The 20883-nt window shown below is 39.4% G+C and overlaps 1 protein-coding gene across 1 annotated transcript in view; it reads right to left on the reverse strand.

Annotated features, from left to right (window-relative positions):
- The window catches only part of LOC124619510 (ornithine decarboxylase 1-like), a 206702-nt gene that overhangs the window by 108725 nt on the left and 77094 nt on the right, over positions 1–20883 (reverse strand). Inside the window, exons 2-4 of the mRNA XM_047145956.1 lie at positions 2692–2874; positions 2450–2546; positions 2192–2268 (exon numbers count right to left, since the gene is read on the reverse strand). Of these exons, the coding sequence (XP_047001912.1) occupies positions 2192–2268; positions 2450–2546; positions 2692–2874 (357 nt within the window). The remainder of the gene's footprint in view (positions 1–2191; positions 2269–2449; positions 2547–2691; positions 2875–20883) is intronic.

Consider the following 20883-nt stretch of genomic DNA (forward strand, 5'->3'; position numbering starts at 1 on the left):
TTAATTGCTGAGAGGTGGGTACAATAAAGAGGCAAAAAATGGAATGGGGTTTGTGTTTCACAAAGACATTGAACCAGTTGCAGATGAGAGCTTTGTAAGTGAAAGGATAATTAGAGCAAGAGTGAACTTGGGAAAGAATTGTTTTATTATACTCCAAGTGTATGCACCTCAGCAATGGTGCAGTGAGGGGGGGGGGGGGGGGGGGGGGAATTCCTTGAAGAACTGGAAGACCAAGTAAGAGAAGAAGATAACACTATGATAATTGGCGATCTGAATGCTCAGACCGTCATGCATAGAAATGGATGTGAGGAGATGATGGGCCCTTTTGGATATGGAAGACGAAATGTTGAGGGTGAGGAAATTCTAAATCTGTGTATAAGGAATCATATTTTAGAGAAGAATACATTCTTAAAGAAACAAGATAGCCATAAGGTTACTAGATATGGTTGGAAAGGCAAATGTAAAACAATTATAGACTATATATCAATGGACAAATTAATTGGAGGAAAAGTAAGGGACACTAAAAATCTTACCAAGTGAGCACTTGGTAGTGACCACAAGCTACTAATAGCTGATCTACATTACAAGATGAAAAGTTTGAATGCTGTATAAAGAATCTGACAAGTTAAGGAGTGGAAGTTGAAAGAAGAAGAAAATCAGAAAAGTTTCCAAAATCTAGTAACACAAAAATTGCCAAAAACTGAAAGGGGTAGTGTAGAGGAAGAGTGGAACCTATTTGAAACATCAGTTGTTAACAGTGCTGTGCAGGTATGCGGCAAAACAAAGGGTAAAGTGAAAGACAAAGAAACCAGTTAGTGTAACAACAGAGTAAAAGATGCAATTAAAAAAAGTAATATGGAAAAGAAAAACATGGAGTTTGAAAAAAGAAATCAGAACCAGGAGCTGGTACCAAAAGATGAATGCAAGGTGACAACATTGAAGAAGGAATACTGATCAAAGAAACACCAAGCAAAGAGAATTGTGAAAGAAGAAAAGGAGAAGAGTTGGGAAATATTCACCCAGAAACTAAAGCAGGATAGCAGAGGGAATCAAAAACTCCTATATGGGTTATTGAAAATATTTGCCTCATAATTGTTAAAATAATTGAATAAATTATTTCTAATGGGACTAATTTCAGATGCAGACAGCACAGAAGCTACCACACTTTGAATTTTTTTATCAATTGTGTAATATGGTATCATATTATATGGGGTAACATCTCATACCAAACTGAAGTTTCCAGGTCAAAAAGTGTGTAACACTAGTTATATAAAACTTCCTGGCAGATTAAAACTGTGTGCCCGACCGAGACTCGAACTCGGGACCTTTGCCTTTTGCGGGCAGGTGCACTACCAACTGAGCTACCGAAGCACGACTCACGCCCGGTGCTCACAGCTTTACTTCTGCCAGTATCTCGTCTCCTATTTTCCAAACTTTACAGAAGCTCTCCTGCAAACCTTTCAGAACTAGCACTCCTGAAAGAAAGGATATTGCGGAGACATGGCTTGGCCACAGCCTAGGGGATGTTTCCAGAATGAGATTTTCACTCTGCAGCGGAGGGTAGAGCACTTGCCCATGAAAGGCAAAGGTCCCGAGTTCGAGTCTCTGTCGGGCACACAGTTTTAATCTGCCAGGAAGTTTCATATCAGTGCACACTCCGCTGCAGAGTGAAAATCTCATTCTGGACTAGTTATATAGTTTATGAACTAAAGACAGTCCCAAAAGTTGCCCAATATTAGGAATATAAACATTCAGCAATGTACCACTGAGCACAAAAAGTTTTACTAAGAACAAAGTACAGTTTAATAAGAGCCTGACTGTCATGTTGATGGCTCGCTGTTGCTGCATCAATGAGTTTTTTATCAGGACCAGCCGATATATATAAGAGTAATAATAACCAAACAATATGAATGTCATGTACTATTCAACTTTTATACATCTAAACTGCAGAGATCTGTCTAGTACAAGTAAAGGCTGTAACTAATTTAATTTGATGATGTTTGAATGTAATTGCCTAGGAATTATTTACAAGAGTAAGGTACATGTTCTGTATCATTAGAATTTATGCTATGTTCTGCACCTCTCGCTATCAACCTACTATACCCATAACAAACTACATGTCTAATATACTATTCTGACAACACATAAATGATATGAAATGACCAATTAAAGAATCCACTCATCAACTCACCTTTGAAGCACAATCAAAGCAAGTTCCTAGTGCAGCCAGCACTCTGATCACATTCAGACTGTCATTGCATTTCACTGCTGCAAAAGTAGCAGAGGTTGTTGAAAATTTTGAAACAAACTGTAAATATGTAATTTATTAAAAATTTGGTGCACTGGGTTTAAAGATACACAGTTCTCAAAAACCAATTAATGTGAGAAAAAACTTTATCCTTAGGGAAATTTTTTTTTATGCTCTGTAAAAAAACAGATTGAAACATACCATAAAATGGTTGGATTCTGGGCATCTGCACTTTCCATTCCTCATGTTTCTTTATTACATCACTAATATCACAAAGACAGAATGGGTCCTCCTGTAGCTAAAGAAAAAAATCCACAATAATAGCATAACTTTATCAAGTCAGTGAATAATGTTTAATGTAATGTGAAATGTGAAGTGGAAGCAGTTTGTTTATGAAGAAAAGATAAAATTGATTTTCATTTTAAGAGACATTTACTACATACTCCTGACTCTGTAATGTCCTTTATGACGTTCCACACATTTGTACTGGCATCCATGACATGAATGTGTTCATCATGTTTACTCAGCTGCATGCTAGGTATTGTCTGAACCGCTGATGAAGAGTATCTAAGACAAACTGTAGCTGATAGACACCAGTTTTGAAGAAACTTGTTAGAACATCTAAACTGAAAGAAGAGATAAGAACAGCAAACATCAGATTCAGAAATATTTTAAGCAAAAAATATATGAGTCATCCTTTATGAAAAATCCCAATCAAGTGCCCTTTTTAGTGAAATATGATGTTTATAAAACCTTGTACTGTTGAGTAAAATGTGGAAATTCAAAAGTTAATGTTGTCAGTTGTGGCAAAATTCTCAAACTTACAACAACTGTCACTGCTGTTGTCCTCTTACTACCAAGACGGGCAATGTGTCCACTTTGGGTGTCCACTTTACATACACTAGGCAGCAGTGTCCAAAGATTAGATAACATTAGATTCAGTTTTTGTTCCATAGACCCAAAAAATGAGATGATTCTCATAGGGATGCTTTCATGTGCAATTAGCAGAGGATGCTTCATGACTTGGCAGAATATGCTAACCATTTAATATTTTGTGACAAGTTTTACACCCTTTAAAATGTAAATATACTTAAGATTTTGTCTTTTTTGACTGATTCCACATCCACAAGTGCAACTTTACTTGGGATCTGTGAAAGGTAAATTACAAAATCTGTTCTCATTTTGCAAATATTTATTGTGTATTCTTGTTTCCAGACATGTTCCATATCCCAGAGGATCTCCTCACTATGGAGCAATTGGAATGAAAAATACATGTAATCTAATCTAGAAGCATTTCTTCCCTACAGTAGCATTGTGACTAGTAAAATAGGATGCATTCTTCAGAAGTATTGGTTGAAACTGGCGTTCCTGCCCACTCATGATGCATGAAAAGTTACAAGATTGTTTTTAGAGAGTCAGGTGTGTACAACATTTATGTAGGGCAAACCGTATGCACAGCTACCAAGCAGTTCTGCTGAACAGAAGCACCATACACCATACAAAACAAAGAGACCTGGACAAGTCAATCAAAAATCTAATCACCAAACAGCAGCAGGAGACAACACATGAAAATGAACAAAATGTGCAAGCTTTCAGAGCCAGTGGTTCCTTCTTCCAGTGGAAGGGTTGAAGGGGAAGGAAAAAGGATTAAGGAAAAGGACTGGGGATGTTTAGGAAATGAGGGAATTATGGAAAAGTTGCCCAGAACCCCAGGCCAAGAGAGACTTACCCTATAGAATGAGAAGGAAAGACTGATTGCTTCAGACTGCATTGGATGAGATTTGAAAACCTGAGAGCTTAAATGTTGAAGACACGATGATAAGCAAGACAGAGATTACTGATGAAACATCAAGCAAGGGTTAATAACATCATGAAGATAAGTTTGTAATACATGGCATAGGTGGGGGTGGACAGGTCAGAAAATAAAAGATATAGACAACTTGTAAGGGATCCATGATCCCATGAAGATAGGAGTCGATTGTCGAGCACTGCACGAAGCAGTGAGATTAGTGTTGAGTGAAAGCAGTACTGGAAAGACTGGCAGAAAAAATAAAAAATTGGTGGTCGAGCTGAAATGGCATCAATGGTGGATGTGCCGAGTGAGGAGTAAATTGTAAATTCACCGGAGTGTGACAAATGACCACGTCCCGTTATCATCGTGGGGTTGACCCTCATCAATACCGATTCATGAGTGATATAAAACCAAAAGTGACAAGTGCCAAATTACATGTTTTGTGTCAACCGTGTCGGCCAGCAACAACCATGGATTGCAGTGAGGATTGTTGTGAGTGCTAACCATCATCATTGCATGTGATGAAGTACTTAAAATCAGCAACCAATAAAAGATATAACCATTATTAAACATGTAAGGTGAATGTAGCAAGTGCCTCAGAATTTTTGTGTTAATAGAAATTACATATAATTTTGTATATCGCAATCTTTGTGGTCCTTAATAACAGAAAAACTTTCAATCATTAACTATTCCGTCTCAGAACAGCCACACTCTGTTGAAATAGCCCCAAACCCACAGCAGAAAAACCGATGACCTTTCATCCATTAAGAACACGGTCATATATTCAAAATAATTAACTGTTTGGCAGATTCAGTAAATCACACAAAACCCAGTAAAGGATATAACAGGGATTATCAAACTACAAGGGACTGAAGAAAGGAACAGTTACTGAGAAGAAATATTGAGACCAAAGAACTAAGTGTAAATTAAAGAGCAGATGGGTGGCTGAGCACCCAGGAAATGTAGTAACGCCAATTCCCACCTGCAGATTCTGAGAAACTCCCTTTGATTGTGTATGTTTTGCCAGTACAGAGCTGGAATAGGTGGTGGCAAGAGGTTGCATAGGGAAAGTCTTACAATGGTGACAGTCACAGGGGTGGAACCCATAGGGTAGAGAAATGGGTCCAGAAGGAGTAGAGAGCAGAGGATCTGGCCAGGATATTGTGGCGATTGGGGGGGAGGAGAGGGGCGGGAGAGGACAAAAAGATTTTCTAGGTGTGGTGGGCAAAATGTCAGACAGAACGGACATGTTTTTAGGAAGTCATAGACTTTCTGAAGTAGCTGATTAATACATTCAAGACCAGGATAGTACTGAGTGACAAGAAGTGTACTCCTAAGTTGTTTTTTGGAGGAATCGCCAGTACAAAGATTGGATGTGATGACCTGAGAAATCTACTTTTTAACTAGGCTGGTGGGGTAATTAGATCCAGTGAAGGCTAAGATGAGAAAGTTGGCGTGTTGCTGTAGAGAGTCTGCATCTGAACAAATATGTTTGTCTCAAATGCCAACGCTGTGTGGTAGGGAATGTTTGACAAGGAAAGTATAGCAACTATCAGAATGTGAGTACTGTTATTTGTTAGCAGGTTTAAAGGCAAACAGATGTGTGTAGCTGACCCACAGCAAGAATATCATCACAATTAAGGAAAGTGGCATGAGATATGCAACAGGACCATTTGAAATTTAGCTGGGAGAATTTATTTAGAGATTCTAAAAATTTTATCAGTTCAGCTGCACCATGGGTACATATGCCAAACATGCCATCAGTGTATGTAAACCAAACCAAGGGCTGAAGGTTTATGGATACCAGGAAAGCCCCCTTCAAGTAACCCATGAAAAGGCTGGCATAGGAAGGAGCCATCCTGTTTCTTGTGAACATGTCCCTGTCTATTGGTCTGTCTGCCCACCAAATGCAAAGTAGTTGTTTGTAAATGTAATCTGATGTAGGTGAGCAGGAAAGACATCATAGGTTTCGAATCCAGTGGAAGCTGGTTGATGTAGTCTCCAGCAGCAGAGAAACCATGGTGCATCTTCCTTCCCTAAAAACTGATGATTCCATGATTATCTTCCCAACAGTCAAGGGGCCTATCGCTGTGGTACTTCACTGATGGAAGTATGAAGCCAGTGTTATGATGGTGATCCCATTAGCACCATAAGCAGCCAACCAAAACCTAGTTGCTATTATCATTACATCAACAAGACTTTTGTTGTCTCGCCTCATGGACAACATCAGCAATATCCTAACAACATAAAGTTCATGATGGAGGTAGAGACTGGTGGTGCCTTGCCTTTCCTTGACATCCTCACCCACCTTTAACCAAATGAATGTGTCAGCCACAGTGTTTACTGAAACCTATCCACAAGGACCAATATCTGTGTTCTAACAGCTACCATTTTTCACAGAAATGTCATGTTCTGAGGACCTTGGTGGTCTGAGTGGCAGCCCTCTCAGATGCTGAAAACCTTCTGAAGGAACCAATTCACTTAAGGAAATTGTTCAAGGAAAAAGGCTACCACAACTAGTAGAATTTGCAAGCTATCTTTCCAAAACATGGAAGCAGAAGGACTCTGAGGAGGACTCAAAGGAGCTTGCATTTTTGCCTTTCTTTTTTCGAATATTGTTCAGGGATATTTTCTGAGTATTTTGATACAAGAGACCTTTCGTCTCTTGTCGCTTGTTACATACTAATTACATTTTGTTTGATTTATTGATACGTTTATCTTCATTGTACTGAAAATATTTGCAAAACAGTGCAAGTGTCGACGCATGAACTGTCCCTAGTACTAACATTTTAGGCTGACTTGTGTCATTGGTATTGTAGCGCCTCATTCAATGTGTAACACAAATTAAATAGTATCAGATGTAGATGGCATCCACACTCACACAATCCTGCCCAAATTTTTATCAGGATTATTTTCTCGATAGGAGGAGAAGCCACATTTCAGCATCCTGTTCCCTTCTAGTGATATCAATTATCCTGATTTGGGTTTGCCTTTTGTTTCCCCAATTTATTTCTGACAAATTTCAGGGTGGTAGCTATTATAAGGCCATGGCTAACTGTCCCATCCTTGACATTCCAAATTTGTGAGTCTGTTGATGAGAATTACTTTAATTTTGTTGTTCTTAAATTGTAGTAATAAGATATATGAAATATCCTTATAAAAGTGATCAACAGATAAATAAAACTTCTGCTAGTACCACCATAACTAGTAGTATGTATTTGCTTTCCATTATTTTACTGTTCTTTGGGTAGTGGACACTGATGTTTGCATATCACTATAACCTGCTGTATGGAGAATGTATATGTAGTTGGATATCAAAATGTATTATTTCTACTCTTATTTCTATGAAGCTGAATTCCCATCCTCATTGTTAGTAACTGTAGTAATGGTAGGAATAGTTTTAGTTCTCTTTGGATCATTTTTGTGAGGATACTGAACACGTCATGGTATTACAATTTAACACTCTCTGTACCAGGCCTATTTTATGCACCCGTCCCTAGAAACCGGGCAATTTTACCAATATTAAAAAAATTACTGCATCAAATCTACTGTTTGGATTGTGGCAAATTTGGTACCATCTTGAAGCTGCACATTTCTACTTTAATTCTGAGTGAAAGAAACTACTTTACAATGCACAGCTTTAAGGTACAGTTATAGAAATCACTTAGATGTTTTAAGAATTTAGAAAAAGTCATACGAATAAGGGAATACAATTGTGATTTATTTTTAACCAAAATTGTGGCACTACATTACATGTTTCTGATAGTATACAGTATTACATATAAATTTCACACAGAATCATATTGTTTTTTAGTGTGGAAAATTTTAAAGCAAGGTTCCAGGCAGAGTGCAACGCCACACTGTTCACATTCGTATCGTGTCTCTTTGCGAGAAGCCTTGCCACTCTGTTTCTTGCTCCTGGAACTGCACACGTGACACACACGAGCAGCATACTTCTTAGTAGTTGCAGGTATGTGCTGCAAAAAATGTCTCTTTGTTAGCCGACCTACAGTTCCTTCATTTCTTGGAATGAATTCAAGTGTGTCGTCTTCAACAAGCTGAACTGCAAGCACTGTTATAAAGTCTGTTATTGTAATTTTCTTCCTGTGCACTGCATTGTACAGCCAAAATGCATTTGATACTCCCATAAGCAGCAAATGGAAATATAATTTTCGCCACCATTTCACAGTTCTGTGCTGGAACGGATTGTACTGCAGGCGTTGGTCTCCAATATCCACTCCAATTTTATTGAGGTTGTAATCAAGTACCTGAAGTGGTTTCAATACTACAGACCCATTTCTCTTAGTATGCGTACCAAATGTTGCTTGATGCCTTGTAGACAATGTATACACATCTCTCTTATCTTTCCACTTCATTGCCAATACATTATCTTTACGCCGAAAAGACATTTCGCCCTTTTTCAGCTTAGCAGATACTAAATCTTTAGGCAATCCTTTCCTGGATTTGTTCACAGTACCAACAGCTCCAGTGCCTTTCTCTGCCAGTTGCTGAAATAGCTCTGGACTGGAATAAAATCGATCTAAATACACAGTGTGGCCTTTGTTCAGCAAGCTGCTGTCAGACAACAATCGCAAAATAACCGCAGACGAAGAATTGTCAACAATATGCTTACCAGCATAAACTTCAAAATTTACAACATAGCCACTACTGGCTTCAGCAACAGCATATACTTTCAGTCCATACTTATGAGGCTTATTTTGCATGTAAACACGGAAACTCACACGACCTCGAAATGGGCAAATTCCTTCATCAATTGTCACTTTTTCTGAGGGACGATATGCCTGGATACATCGCTCCTTCAAATTATTATAATATGGCAAAACTTTGTAAAGTGGATGAAATCCATCTTCGCCTGGTTTTTTCTGATTTGAATTGTCAACAAGATGCAAGCATGACAGTATCTGAGTGAAACGCAAACGGCTCATGACATGGGGACAAAAGTTACAACTAAGAACAGGATTAGTGCTCCAATGGTCCGCAATTTTTGGCTTTTTCGAAACACACATGTGGAAAATAATACCCAAGAAACGCCTCATCTCACTTATAGTCACTGGCTTCCACGAACTCAAAACTGAATGGGGCTTCAGATTATTTCCTCTTCTTTTCTTCTGTATTGTCTGTGATGCATACAAATTTGTCTGTCTCTTGAGTTCATTTACGTCACTGTCAGTAAGGAACACTTTACTGCAATCCAGTACAGAACTCGACTCATCAATATCCACTAGTATCTGCCTGGGTGTCGTGTTGACAGGCAGAGGTCGGTAGGTGTCAACTGCAGTCCACTCACTGTCTTTCGGATACGGCACAGCTGCTGGATTTGAAGCAACACCTTCAACATCATTCTCGTCTTCATCTGAAGACAAACTGTCATCAATCTCGTCTTCTAAAAAGAATATCACATTATGTGTAACTACATACATCGTTTACACATGTTCAACAGATATGTGCGTACTGCACAATTACGTGGAAAATTCGGAAATACGTACCTTCAAACACACCATTGCATTCAGAATCGTCTGAATCACTCTCTACATTATCCAGAGTGTCGCTATGATTGATCAAATCCGCAATTTCTGCGTCTGATAAACCGCGCCGAAACATGATGACAAACAACTGAATGATATACAGACTGAGAACGCAAAGATAAGTTTTAACATGAATTACAGCGCTGCCGTGACATCTATGGACGCATTTTGTTAATAAACATCTGAAAAACGTATAGCGCTGGCCAAACCCGTAGAAATAACGTTGCAGTGTTTTGAATGAAATTAAATGTAGCGGCCCGTAAATTTTACGGGCTTGGTGATTTTCGCGCGATCCCAGGCCCGTAAATTTTACGGGCTTGGCGCTTAGAGTGTTAAGAACAAGGGAAATCATATATATATATATATATATATATATATATATATATATATATATATATATATAGGCATGTACATGTGTGACCTAAGTTTCTCCCAGTACATGAGTGTTCAAATAAGTTAACAAAATTCAGCAGGATGACAACATTGACAACAACAGATATTTCAACAGGTGATCATCCTGTCATTTTAAAGGCAAAACTTCAGCATGCTAAGGCCAATGCAACTTTGGTTTGCAGAGCCCTTCCAGAAAGATCACACACACACACACACACACACACACACACACACACACACACACACACACACACACACACACTGTGTAAACACTAACACCACCATACAACCAAAAATGACCAGTGTCAGAAGTTATCTATAGTGAAGGTGAGGTAGCATTAACTTTGTCCCTTTGTTTTTTGACAAGGGGGAGGGGGGGGGGGATATTCCACACAACACACGTTTCTATTTACAAGGTTACTAGTTAATGTAATTTCAACTGCTTCCTTAACAACACTTGGAAGGTTACAAGCCATCTGGCCTGCTTCCATCCCTTAATATGTTAAAACTATCTGCTTCTTGTCATGTCCAGAGATATGTGGAACACATGATTCTCGTCACTTTATTTAACTCTGATTACTGTACTTAATAATGAGTATTGTACTTGATAAAAAAGTGCAGGGGATTTGTGGGAACCTTAGAGTTTCCTTCTCCAGGAGTTGGGGAATGGCTGAGATACACAACACTGGGAATAACAGGTCAGTCCACTCACAACTCAGAGGTTTAATTCCTTGGTGGTGGGGACACTCAATTGAAGCTTGTGAGACTCTCATGTCACTCAGAGGAGGACAGTATTTTAGATGTTTTGGTGAATGGTACAGTCAAGAGTAAGCATAAGTAATTTAACACAGCCAGATTTACTTTTTTTCTAGTTCTTTATTCACAGTCATATGGTAGAATTTTATTGTATAATTTCACAGTGTTTTAAAAACTACTTCACAAGCAATTGTGTTAATTTTTTTAGATCCATGTTATTTACAGATTCCTGGCTCCTATTATTAATTTTAACATGTATATTTATTTGTGCTCATATTTTGGTCTTGTGGGCTCTGTCCCATGTCTGTTTCTTATTTCTGTTGCATCAAGAAACATTACTGTAACTTCAGATGATGTCTTTGTCTTTCTTTTTACATGATTGATATGTATTGTGGTTAGGAATTTATAGGTAAGTTAATCTTTGACAAATCATTTATTTTTTGATGCTAAGTTTAAAGTTTTACATAAAGTGATATTCTGTTATATTATCACATAAAGCAAAGCTTGGGTAGTGAAAAATTTTGCCAAAACTGACAGGATAGAGACTGTGGAGCACAGTCAGCCACAAAGTTTCACAAACACAGGAGGGGATTAGATGAAATACCCAGACTCAAAAGAGAGGGACAACCACACAGTTGATTGGGGTCAAATGTAATTTGAGGCAGATGTACACCACAGTAATGATAGTGGGAATGAATACAAAGATGACATCTCATTGTGACACAATGATGGCCTAGCGAACATACTGGGCCACAGGGGTCAGAATAGAGCAAGATCCATCATGCTGAGTCAATGAGTCTCGCAATCGAGTTTGCATACATCCTTGCATAAAAATAGGACTGAAATTAAGCAGGATGACCTACAAACCCTTTTAAAGAAAATGGTTGACAGGGCAATGAAGTTGGAACACGAGTTTAAGAAAAAAGTGGAAGACAATGCAGAAAAGAGGGCAGAGGAAGTGATCAAGAAAATTAGAACAGAAGTGAAAGAGGAAGGTAGGAGGACCCAAAAATTAGTTGTGCAAGCCTCAAGGAAGCACATGAGGCAAAACTGTTAGTGATGGCAGTGGATAAGGAAGCAAAGATGGCACAGAAGGAAATGAAGACAATGTTGCAAAATATTGAGCAATTAAGAGATCAAGACTGAGAGCTGATTAAGGAAGAGATAAAGAAAGTAGGTGCAAATTTCAATGACTGTTGTGGAGAAACAGCAAATGAGTTTGTAAATTACAATAATACAAGAATGCATGGCGCAGATGTTAAGAGGAAAGCAAATTACAAGTGGTATAGATAATTGCCCACCACTAAGCAGAACCAATGACTGGGTGAGCTATGTATTGAGTCTGTGAGTAAGTGACACTGGTATTTCAAGAACTAAATCATTGCAGGGCAGTCTCACAGGATCAACATTGTGTGGATGAGTGGATGGTGCATCTGACTTCAAACACAAAATTATGGAGGTAATGGCAACACTTCACAGCTAAAGACATCTATTTCACAATTTGACCTGTTGTAATTCCCCCCCCAATGCAGTATTCACTCAAATGCAAATTAGATTTTGCCTGTGGGCACCCTGAAGCTGGTGTAGAACATCGTGTCACACAGTTTGCAAATTTCGAGATGGTACAGTTAGAGGAGCAATGAGTATGCATTAAATTTGCATGAAACTCAAGAAAACCTTGACAGAGATGTGCCACATGAAGCAGGAAGCCTATGGTGATAAGTGCTGAAGCTGCACTCAGTGTTATGAATGGTTCACTTGGTATAAAAATGGCAAGCAGAAGGTAAAGATGACACTTGTTCAGGATGCCCTTCGATGTCTCCCAATGACACTCATATTAGGAATGTCAACAAAATTGTGCATACCAATCAAAGATTGACTGTCTGAAAGATTGCAGAAAAATGTAACATTCCAGTTGGATCATGTCTTGAAATCTTGACACAGCATCTCGGAACGCACTGTGTTGCCACCAAGTTTGTCCTATAGCTCATGAGTCAGGACCAGAAAGATCTTCATCCTACAATCTGTGAAGAGCTTTTGGACTGAGCAAATGAGAATCAGGTGTTCCTTAAAAGAATCATATCTGGTGATGAGACATGGGCATATGGTTATGATGTTGAGACCAAGGTTCAATCTTCGCAATGGGTCAGAAAACATTCTCCGAAACCAAAAACAGCTTGCCAGGTCAGGTCAAATGCCAAGGCCATCCTGATAGTTTTCTTTGACTTTGAAGGGTTAGTTCACTATGAATTTATTCCACAGGGACAAACTATTAATCAATGGTACTATTGGGATATGTTGCAATGCCTGTGAGAAAGTGTGAGAAGGAAACAGCCTGAAATGTGGTTTGACAATTCATGGCTCTTGTATCACGATAACGCACCCACACAATCATCCCTGTTAGTGCATGAATATTGCACAGAACATAAAATCACTGTGCTGCCTCATTCTATATACTCTCCAGAACTAGTTTCTGTGAACTCTTTTTTATTTCCGAAGTTGAAAACCCCACTGAGAGTAAAAAGATTCGCAACAATAGACCAGATAAAAGGAAGTTGGAAGACAGGGCTTTGTCCAAACCAGCAAGAGGCACATCAAGACTGCTTCTGGAAGTGGTAATGGCATTGGGAGTGGTGTATCAGTTATAAAAGAGAGTATTTCAAAGGACACTATGTGCAATAAACAAAAGGTAAGCATTGAAAAATGTTGTGGACAAAGTTCCAGAATTTTTTGAACAGACCTCATACATCTGAACATAGAAGGACCACTTCCATACTACAGTGGGTACAAATACTTGTTAACAATAATATATCAGTTTACCTGCTAGCTGGAATCTAGGGAAATGACTGATATTTCAGCAGAAATGGTGGCTGAAGAATTTGTCTGCATGTGAATCACAGATTTGGAGTTCCAGCCACAGTGATTATGGACTGCAGTCAACAATTTGACTGTTTTCTTTTTACTAATCTCACAAAACTAAGTGGAATCTCCCATCTCAAAACTATCAGCTATCACCCTCTGACCAACAGGATGATAGAATGAAAAGTAACACTCATGTACCCCAAAAGTGCCTGGGCCAGCACACTGCTTGTCATATTACAGGGTTTAAGGGCATATGTATGTATAAATTCTTGGCTGTTTAACTGAATGATTTTGTATATGATGCATTATATTTCAGGCTAAAATGTGTAAAAAGAAATTAATTTGTTAGAATCGATATGCACTAACAGTTAAAAATTATTCTTGTTTTAGAAATATTTGACATTAGAAATTGTAGCATACTTAAAATTCATATTATTAATTGTGCAGTCTAATGCTAACCATTAAATTTATTTCTGGAGTCATTTACAGAATAATGATATGTCTTAGTAAAGATTCTTCATTTGCAAGTATATTTGTAAACACTTCAAAATATTGTGAGTACCACAGAATGTAAGTAATAGTGGACATGCCTCTGATGGAAGTAGATAAATTTCTAATCTTGTCAACGACAATGTGAATTTATGTTCTGAAAATGGAGATTCTAAAGTCAGTGTGATGTAGAAGAATGGGATACAATAAAAAGATATTGACAGTAACAGGCAGATCTTCATCACTTATTTAGTTATCAGGAACCTGTTAAATCAAAATTTCAGCCACAAGAATGTACCCCTAGACACAACAAGAGGGGAAAATGAAGAGATAAAAAAGTTTTTTTCTTTTGTATATCTTATGCCTCTCGAAGCATTTGAAAATAGTGAAAAGGCTAAGAGAATTTTAATAGTAATGTGTGGAAGGGTAAGATTACAACACACACCACACACATCCTGCTAGAGTTTGCTTGACAATGCAGTGCACAATGCCACTCATTCCAGAGCACCAGCTCATCTTGACAACAAGCAAATATTTTTTGTAAGGACCTCCAGAGCTGTTCACACATTTGGTTATGTGTTGATAAGTTAAGCAACTGCCATTTCCTCTTTAGGTTGGGCTATATCAGGTATTACATCGTGGCTTGCACACCTTCATATAATACTTCAAGATGGCAAACCACAACAGGCTCCATAGAGAGAGTGAAGCCTGCACATGTTACAGGCAAAGAGTCTTCAGAGATGCCACATACAAATTCACCTCTAGGTGAGCAACTCACAGAGGACAACACCACAACAGAATCTCTGAATGAGTAGACCAATGATTCAGTTATATCAGCAACACCTGTGGGATGCAACTCACTAACACCCAAGGCTCCACTCCCCGAGGTTTTATTACTCAAGCATGTCGAAAAGTACGGGGCCTTCTTTTGCTCAGCATATATCCAATGGACACACTCCGAGTAACCTTATTCTTATTCTTTATTTGTCTTTGGATAATTTCTTACAATGATATTGGACACTTCATATATATTTTTGCTTGTGTCTGTGTACGTGCGGATGGATATGTGTGTGTGTGTCTTTCTGCTCCCGGGATTGGAATGACTCCTTACCCTCTGCCTTAAAACCCATTTCGTTTCATCTTTCCCTCTCCTTCCCTCTTTCCTGATGAAGCAACCTTGGGTTGCAAAAGCTTGAAATTTGTGTGTGTGTTTGTGTGTTTATTGTCTCTATCAACATACCAACGCTTTCATTTGGTAAGTTACAGCATCTTTGTTTTTAGATATATTTTTCCCAGATGGAATGTTTCCCTCGATTATATAGAAAGAAACATTCCACATGGGACAAATATATTAAAAAAAACAAAGATGCTGTGCCTTACCAAACAAGAAAGTGCTGGTAGATAGACACAATAAAAAAACACAAACACAAACACAAATTTCAAGCTTTTGCAACCCATGGTTGCTTCATCAGGAAACAGGGAAGGAGAGGGAAAGACGAAAGGATGTGGGTTTTACGGGAGAGGACTGGAGCAGATTTGTTTGCCACGAAGACCTAAGCTGTAGGGAAGGGACCGTTTGATATGGAATGGGTGGCAGCTGTCATAATGGAGGTACTACTGCTTGTTGGTGGGTTTGATGTGGACGGATGTGTGAAGCTGGCCATTGGACAGATGGATGCCAACGTCGAGAAAAGTGGCATGGGATTTGCCCAAAGGAGTTGAGGTTGGAGAGGATCAGTCCTGAATCCCTGAACCATTACACCAACAACCTGAAATCAGCTTTTGCATCCCACAACTACCCTCCCAAACTGGTACAGAAGCAAATAACCAGAGCCTCTAAGTCATCCCCTCAAACCCAGAACCTCCCACAGAAGAACCCAAAAGCGCCCCACTTGTGACAGGATACTTTTCGAGACTGGATCAGACTCTGAATGTGGCTCTGCAGCAGGGATATGACTTCCTCAAATCCTGCCCTGAAATGAGATCCATCCTTCTTGAAGTGCTCCCCACTCCACTAAGAGTGTCATTCTGCCATCCACCTAACCTTTGTAACCTCTTGGTTCAACCCTATGAAATTCCCAAACCACCTTCCCTACCCTCTGGCTCCTACCCTTGTAACTGCCCCCAGTGTAAAACCTGTCCCATGCACCCTCCCACCACCACCTACTCCAGTCCTGTAACCGTGAGGGTGTACATGATCAAAGGCAGATCCACGTGTGAAAGCACCCACGTGATTTACCAACTGACCTGCCTACACTGTGAAGCCTTCTATGAGGGAATGACCAGCAACAAACTGTCCATTCACATGAATGGACACAGGCAGACAGTGTTTGTTGGTAATGAGGATCACCCTGTGGTTAAACATGCCTTGGTGCACGACCAGCACATCTTGGCACAGTGTTACACCATCCGGGTTATCTGGATACATGATCAAAGGCAGATCCACGTGTGAAAGCACCCACGTGATTTACCAACTGACCTGCCTACACTGTGAAGCCTTCTATGAGGGAATGACCAGCAACAAACTGTCCATTCACATGAATGGACACAGGCAGACACCAATCTATCAGAACTCTGGAGATGGGAACATGCCCTTCAATATATCCTCTCTTCCTGTTACCCACCAGGTCTCAACCTCCGTTAATTTTAAGTTGCCGCCCCTTGTACATCACTTGTCACTCAACAACATCTTTACCTCTGTACTTCCACCTCAACTGACATCTCTGCCCAAACTCTTTGCTTTTACATATGTCTGCTTGTGCCTGTATATCTGCGGATGGATATGTGTGTGTGTGTGTGCGAGTGTATACCTGTTCCTTTTTCCCCCTAAGGTAAGTCTTTCCACTCCCAGAATTGGAATGACTCCTTACCCTCCCCCGTAAAACCCACATCCTTTTGTCTTTCCCTCTCTTTACCTCTTTCCTGATGAAGCAACCGTGAGTTGCGAAAGCTTGAAATTTGTGTGTGTGTCTGTGTGTTTTTTATTGTGTTTATCTACCAGTGCTTTCTCATTTGGTAAGTCACAGCATCTTTGTTTTTTAATATATTTTTCCCATGTGCAATGTTTCTTTCTATTATATTCCTATCATTAATTTGAACCCAACAATTACGTTTGTTATTGTCACTGTTGCATTTCGAAATCTTTTCTTTCACCTTACTTTCTCTTTTTGTTTGTGCAAGTAGTTTCACTTTGTATTCACCTTCCCTGTTTTCTGTAATCTACCATACAATTTATCCTGCCTATACACTCAATAATACGTAATTTACTTCGAGACCATAACAAAAAATTTTTAACACTTTCAACACTACTGCTGCTATAAAATCCACCGTTCCCAGTTTACAAACATTTCTCGTGTAACCTCTTGAATACTATTTCACAGCTTCAGTTTCTTTCACCCATTAAATAACCATTTCAGCTAGTTTTAACAACTTTTGTTTTATTTCCATTCCCGTTTTTCCCACATAACTGATCATTTTTAGCAGGTTCCCACAGGTTTTAACGTTATTATTTCTTTGTCGGACAATTGTTAGCCTCATTTTCATAATCTGCCACCACATAACCAGTCCTTTTAATACATTTACACGTAGTTTTTTTCGAAATTTTCCCATATTTCTCCACCCTTTAACGTGTTTTGGAGGCAACACAACTACCTAACCTTTGTACACATCGTTGTTTACCAACCTAAGTTCACCACAGGATCAACATAGCTCACTTTAAACCAACACTTTTTCGACTTTTTCCACACCAGAACTCCAGTTGCTTCCAGTTCACCTTTATCTCTCCCCATATATTTTTATTTTCACTTTATCCACATGTTACACTTTCCACCTTCTAATACCATGTCACCCACACAGCATCCCCACAATAACCCCATTAAGTTTTATTTACATTCCCTCCGCAAACATGCCTTTGCCCTAGCCAGATTACGCTCCCATATTTTATTCATTCAGGCTTGACTGACATTTGGCATTACCCCCAACAGCCTCACACTTAAAGTTCCCATCTCTGGCTGTAACCCTTCTTTCCATCAGTTCCTATACCAGTTCCAAACTGAATAATCCATAGCCCTCACCCACCTAATCATTCACCTACACATCAACTCAGCCAATGAACACACCCGTCAACTCCTATCCCTAATCAAAGTCCTCAATCTTTCCTCTCCCACATCCACACTAGCTGTTCAGAGCACCCTCCTAAGGGCCAACCGCAAATTAGAACAGTATGCCACCCTCCACCTCAAAAAACTATCCTATCTCCTGGTTTCCCACCTCCGGAAAGGCAGGTGAGGTATGAGCGGCGGCAACTTGAAATTAGCGGAGGTTGAGGCCTGGTGGGCAATGGGAAGAGAGGATATATTGAAGGGCAAGTTCCCATCTCCGGAGTTCTGATAGGTTGGTGTTAGTGGGAAGTATCCAGATAAAATCATTGGGGGAAGTGGCAACAAAACGACTATTCACGTTGGTGTATAGAATATATGAGTCTGGCGATATACCATCTGACTTTCGGAAAAGCATCATCCACACAATTCCGAAGACAGCAAGAGCTGACAAGTGCGAGAATTATCGCACAATCAGCTTAACAGCTCATGCACCGAAGCTGCTTACAAGAATAATATACAGAAGAATGGAAAAGAAAATTGAGAATGTGCTAGGTGACGATCAGTTTGGCTTTAGGAAAAGTAAAGGGACGAGAGAGGCAATTCTGACGTTACAGCTAATAATGGAAGCAAGGCTAAAGAAAAATCAAGACACTTTCATAGGATTTGTCAACCTGGAAAAAGCATTCGACAATACAAAATGGTGCAAGCTGTTCGAGATTCTGAAAAAAGTAGGGGTAAGGTACAGGGAGAGACGGGTCATATACAATATGTACAACAACCAAGAGGGAATAATAAGAGTGGACAATCAAGAACGAAGTGCTCGTATTAAGAAGGGTGTAAGACAAGGCTGTAGCCTTTCGCCCCTACTCTTCAATCTGTACATCGAGGAAGCAATGATGGAAATAAAAGAAAGGATCAGGAGTGGAATTAAAATACAAGGTGAAAGGATATCAATGATACGATTCGCTGATGACATTGCTATCCTGAGTGAAAGTTAAGAAGAATTAAATGATCTGCTGAATGGAATGAACAGTTTAATGAGTACACAGTATGGTTTGAGAGTAAATCGGAGGAAGACGAAGGTAATGAGAAGTAGTAGAAATGAGAACAGCGAGAAACTTAACATCAGGATTGATGGTCACAAAGTCAATGAAGTTAAGGAATTCTGCTACCTAGGCAGTAAAATAGCCAATGATGGACAGAGCAAGGAGGACATCAAAAGCAGACTCGCTATGGCAAAAGAGGCATTTCTGGCCAAGAGAAGTCTACTAATATCAAATACCGGCCTTAATTTGAGGAAGAAATTTCTGAGGATGTATGTCTGGAGTACAGCATTGTGTGGTAGTGAAATATGGACTGTGGGAAAACCAGAACAGAAGAGAATCGAAGCATTTGAGATGTGGTGCTATAGACGAATGTTGAAAATTAGGTGGACTGATAAGGTAAGGAATGAGGAGGTTCTACACAGAATCGGAGAGGAAGGGAATATGTGTAAAACACTGATAAGGAGAAGGGACAGGATGATAGGTCATCTGCTAAGACATGAGGGAATGACTTCCATGGTACTAAAGGGAGCTGTAGAGGGCAAAAACTGTAGAGGAAGACAGAGATTGGAATACGTCAAGCAAATAATTGAGGACGTAGGTTGCAAGTGCTACTCTGAGATGAAGAGGTTAGCACAGGAAAGGAATTCATGGCGGGTCCCATCAAACCAGTCAGTAGACTGATGACAAAAAAAAAAAAAAAAAAATCCAGATAACCCGGACGGTGTAACACTGTCCCAAGATGTGCTGGCCATGCTCCAAGGCATGTTTAGCCACAGGGTGATCCACATTACCAACAAACACTGTCTGCTTGTGTCCGTTTGTGTGTTAGTTTTAATGTAGGCAGGTCAGCTGGTAAATCACGTGGGTACTTTCACACGTGGCTCTGCCTTTGATCGTGTACACCTTCCGGGTTACAGGACTGGAGTAGGTGCTTCTATTCTCTTCTTGTCTAAAATATTTATCATCCATGTTTCACTTCCATACATGGCTACTCTCCATACAAATACTTTCAGAAATGATTTCCTGACACTTAAATCAATGCTGGATGTTAACAAATTTGTCTTCTTCAGAAACGCTTTCCTTTCCATTGCCAGTCTACATTTTATGTCCTCTCTATTTCGACCATCATCAGTTATTTTGTTCCCCAAATAGCAAAACTCCTTTTCTACTTTAAGTGTCTCATTTCCTAATCTAATTCCCTCAGCATCACCTGATTTAATTTGACTACATTCCATTATCCTCATTTTGCTTTAGTTGATGTTAATCTTATACCCTCATTTGAAGACACTGTCCATTCCATTCAACTGCTCTTCCAAGTCCTTTGCTGTCTCTGACAGATTTACAATGTCATCGGCAAACCTCAAAGTTTTTATTTCTTCTCCATGGATTTTAATACCTACTCCGAACTTTTCCTTTGTTTCCATTACTGCTTGCTCAATATACAGATTGAATAACATCGGGGATAGGCAACAACCCTGTCTCACTCCCTTCCCAACCACTGCTTCCCTTTCATGTCCCTCGACTCTTATAACTGCCATCTGGTTTCTGTACAAATTGTAAATAGCCTTTTGCCCCCTGTATTTTACCCCTGCCACCTTCAGAATTTGAAAGAGAGTATTCCAGTCAACATTGTCAAAAGGTTTCTCTAAGT

Source organism: Schistocerca americana, chromosome 6 (genome assembly GCF_021461395.2).
Source record: "Schistocerca americana isolate TAMUIC-IGC-003095 chromosome 6, iqSchAmer2.1, whole genome shotgun sequence".
NCBI classification, from domain to species: domain Eukaryota; kingdom Metazoa; phylum Arthropoda; class Insecta; order Orthoptera; family Acrididae; genus Schistocerca; species Schistocerca americana.